At 40.4% G+C, this 4,710-nt stretch overlaps 1 protein-coding gene across 1 annotated transcript in view; it reads right to left on the reverse strand.

The window, feature by feature from the left end:
• Positions 1 to 1,701: 1,701 nt before the first annotated feature.
• Positions 1,702 to 4,710, reverse strand: part of LOC108746193 (zinc finger protein 36, C3H1 type-like 3) — a 39,653-nt gene continuing 36,644 nt past the window's right edge. The window contains exon 2 of the mRNA XM_018482810.1: positions 1,702 to 3,185. Within this exon, the coding sequence (XP_018338312.1) occupies positions 2,016 to 3,185 (1,170 nt within the window). The 3' untranslated portion in view covers positions 1,702 to 2,015. The remainder of the gene's footprint in view (positions 3,186 to 4,710) is intronic.

Genomic DNA, 4,710 nt, shown 5'->3' on the forward strand with positions numbered 1-4,710 from the left:
GAAAGAAATATTTTCTTTCATCCGAGAAAAGGAGAACGCCAATCGGGAATCGACATGAGCGTTCTGGATAATTCAATCACAAAGTATATATGTTCTTTCTCGATATGTATATGTGTGTGTATGTGTCGTGTATTATGTATATATTTAATCAAATATATACATATAAAATATAACTATTTTTTACACTTAATTTGCCCAAACGCAACACATATCATAATCATACTATTTCTTTCTCATTATTGTCCAGTTGATTTTTTTTAACTTTCTCTTTCTCTCTCTCTCTCTCTCTCTCACACACACACACACACACACACTCTCTCTCTCTCTCTCTCTCTCTCTCTCTCTCTCTCTCTCTCTCTCAATATCATCGCCATTCTCTCCCATCTTTCATACATGTAGCCTATTCATTGTGATATGGAAGACAATCGAGGTTTACAAAAGGCACTCACTTGCCCGATCAAACGATCGGAATCACTGGAAACGGCGTCGATGTGTGAATTTGTTCGAATATTTTCAAAAGAGAAAAATCTAATTCGCTCGCCTCTCATACGATTATTAAAATAAAATAAAAATAAAGATCCTAAAACTATTCTACAGTCTCAGCTTTACAGTCCATTTGTGAAAATTATCAGGAACAAAACCTTTTGTTCTAGCAAGAGTATGGGTGTTGGTTTTAAAACAGAGTCACATATACGTACAATAATCATAATATTGAAGCGTTCACAGTTCATGTTATACGGGCATAAAACAAGCGGAATTGAAACATTAGTATTGTCATGAATTCATGCCACTAATCGGTTTCATTTTTCGGTGATGTGTTAAATATTTCTCGGGATCAATGAAACCAATCGCGATAAAAATGGAAGGCAGTCACGATAAAACGTATTCAATCCATAAATATAATTTGGTGATGACCGCTTTTGCGGCAAACGACGCCGTTTGCAGTGCGTTAATTGGCTTCGCGCATCTCTCTCTCTCTCTCTCTCTCTCTCTCTCTCTCTCTCTCTCTCTCTCTCATTCACTCACTCATTCACTCTGTCATATACTCCTCTTCCACTCGCTCTTTCTCTCTTTCGTTCTTTCGCTCGCTCGCTGGAGTGCTTATTCTCCTTTCACTCTCGAGACAACTTTCCCCACCCTTCCTTCTTCGGAAAAGAAACTCGACAAAACGTAATCGTATATGTTATTTGGATATTGCAACATTTTACCTGCCCCGGATTTAGCGACGTTGCTGTTTGTAACTCGAAAATCCAACGGAAGAAGGTGACGGACGCAGACAGTGGGTTCGTGGGGACCGTAAGGCGTAATGGAGGATCTACCAAGTGAGATCAATAAACAACTTGCTCGGAGGAAAGTCACATTTCGGAATAAATTTACGCTTGGTGTCCTCTGGCACCTACTGATCTATCCACAGAACCCTCTCTCTCTCATTTTTCTCATACCGTCCTCCAACCATTTTCATGTTCGGGCCTAAACGAGCAAACTGAGACTTCCGGGCTGATCTTACTTTTCTGCTAAAAAGTCACTCGCGTCTAACGATATGCGTCGAAAAGAATATCTAAGAATATGAGAAAGAAGAAAAAAAAAGAAAGAATATTAGATGATAAATATGTATCAATAATAATATGATAATATAATATATGTAGTAATATAATAATATATTACAATAGTACGATGATATATATATGAAGATTATGGTTATAATAATATATAAAAAAGAAGAGGAAAAGATGCTAGTTAAAAGGTAATGAAACCTGACGTGTGCCTAAAATGCTTCTCAGGAATACGACCGATGACGGATAAGATTTTTTTTAAGGAAAAATCGCATCACGCAAACTTCTATCTGCGTAAAAAAGAAAAAAAGACGTTAATTCCGTCACGAACAGAGAATCCATTGTAGAGAAGCTATCGCCCAAATCGCGAGTCAATTCACGTGAAAACTTCTTTTTTATTCCGAGCGCGAGACTCGTCGAGAATTCGCGTCTCTCTTCTTTACGGTTCGCGCGGCGACCGCTCTAGATCTTGAGGTTATCGAAGTCGCCCAGGGTGCTGCTGATCCTATTAAAGACCGGCAACCTGGATTCCGTGTTAGGTGATAACGGGGAGGGAGTTCTGGGTGTTACCTCATCGGACGCGAGGGGACTGCATACGCCATTATTGCGCGGGCTCGGGCTTTGTCTTGAGCAAGCGAGCAAACTGAAGTCCTGACTATAACTGAACGGTGTCGTCTGCATATTACCGCATGAAAGCGTCTGCTGGCTGCAATCATCACTGAAGAAGCTCGCCATGGAGTTGGTCGGCGACTGACTGAGGCTAGACGACGGCGAGACTGAATCAGCGGAGCTGCCAAGCGAGAACGTCGGGCTAAGATTGAGCGGTTTCGGTTTTGTCATTACCGTATTCACGGGGTTCACCGGGCGAAGATGTACCGCGTGATGATGATTCGTGGCCAGGCTCAGCGACGACGTTCGCAGCAGCGGTGGCTGATTGAAGCCATTCGCGTTGGTGGCAGCGGTACTACCGAGACTCAATGAATTCGTCCGCATGAGGTTCGACGTAGTGGCAGCGGCCGCCGCGGCCGCGGCCACGTGCGACGACGCGGCAAGTTGCTCGAGTAAGCTGACGTTTACGCTGACGTTATTGGCAGTGGCATTGTTGTTCGCGGCGGTACCGTTGCCGGTCGCGGACGCTACCGCAGCGGCAGCCGCGCTCATCAACGGATTTAAGCCCACTATGTTGGGCTGCGTTGAGCCCAGCTGGGCGCTCACTTTCTGATTGTGGATACGAGCTTCCTCGAAATTGTGGATGAAGTGACAGCGCGGTCCATACGGGCAAAAGCCAATCGTGTGGAAGGTGCGGCACAGCTCGGTCTTGTACTTTGGATGACGTGCCAGGTTGCGCAACTCGCCATATCCATGCGCAAACTGGCATTTATCGCCGTACTTACACGAGCCGCTCTCCTCGTATGGCCGGCAGAGCTCTGTCTTGTAGCGCGATGTCGGCTCGCTCACGCTACGGTCCAGTTTTCGATGTTGCTCGATTAATGTGGTCATCAAGGAGGTATAGCTGCGTTTCAGAGGCGCGTGTCCATTGCCGACGTTGTTACCGCTGGTAGTCCCGCCATTCGTGCTGCTCGTCGTCGTTGGAGACGACGGAGGATCCTTAGTCTTAGTCGAGGCTGCATTCTGCAATCGAAAAGAAAAAAAGCGCGTTCAGTTAATCGTACAATTCCGAAATTACAGTTATTCGCGCGCGACATAAACCGCGATGATAAACGCGTTATCGGATGGACGGAGAAGTTGTCGCGCGGGTAATTTGATCTTAAAATGGCTGCGCGGATGATAACTGAGGCTTGGCAAATTTGGCGATGTCATCGTGACGGCAAGATAGCGTGTCGAATAGACCCCGGCAGTGGACTGTCGCTGACACAGTCGTTCGTTTCAATGGGAACTCAAATAATATGTCGTTCGCTAGAAAACGGAAGGTGGACGTTGCGACAGAGACTTATGCAAGTGCTAGATGAACTTTGGGAAGATTCGAAAGTGCTGAAAGTTCATAATTATACCTAATTTTGTAAGTGTAACGCTTTAACTCGACTTTCACTTTATTCTTCAACAAGTTTCTCATGCATATCAATATTTGAACTTGCACGATTACATTAAATTAAACTAAATTGATGTGCTTAATTCAATAGAATTTATTATTGATTTTACAATAAGTATAATTTGTTAATTTACGCAATATTATTCTTATTATATTACGGGAATATTACTTTCGATAACTCACAATATCAATACGATTGCATAAAATTTAAACATTTTTCAAAAAGTATTATTCTTAAAGATTAATTTAACCGAAAAAAATGCCGTTAACTGATATTTAGTAGAGTATAGAAAAGTAATCGTATACAATATTTTATATAAAATTTTATGTAATACAAACAATGTCGCCAATCTTGACTTTGATATTATCAATTAAAATAACGAATATTTTTATCGAGCAAACACGTTACACAGTTCAATGCACTAAAATCGACTTATAGCACAGACATATCAATCAGCCTCAATAAGATCTCATTTATAGCCCTTATCTGTCCTCAGCATAATCAATAGATAATAGAAAACAGAAAATAAAGAGAGTCAGATAAAAGCGTAGTGTATCTTGAGTGATGCCACTTCAACTGCTATTGCAACAATTAGTTCCACAAAGTTATTTTGTTTAACCCAGATCTCTCTTCCACCGCATAGACAATATTTTTCTTAACTTCAATAAAAATAAAGATAATCATCAGATTCTAGATGTAAAGAACGATAAGTCTGTTAAAAAATAATAAATCACGATAACTGAAATGCGAGGAGCCATTTATAATCTTTCGAATCAAAGTAAGCATTTTGTTTATCATTACTGAATAGAAATTTGATTCTTTTGCAAGAATTTTTCTGAATTTTTACTCGAATCAATATTCTTACTTTTAAACCGGTTAAAAATTACTATAAAATACTGTTCAGTATAATAAAGCCACTTCAATTTTTAACTATCTTTCAATTCCAACAAATATACGTCCCACAAACTATATATTATTTTTCATATAATCTTGGAAAAAAATTAAGGATATGATAAAAGACTATTTATACGGTTAGAAAATAAGAACATTTTTACTAAAGAGCTGATTCTGATACGATATGTTTCGTTATTAAAGGAATATCATCG

Source organism: Trachymyrmex septentrionalis, unplaced genomic scaffold (genome assembly GCF_001594115.1).
Source record: "Trachymyrmex septentrionalis isolate Tsep2-gDNA-1 unplaced genomic scaffold, Tsep1.0 scaffold16, whole genome shotgun sequence".
Taxonomy (NCBI): Eukaryota; Metazoa; Arthropoda; class Insecta; order Hymenoptera; family Formicidae; genus Trachymyrmex; species Trachymyrmex septentrionalis.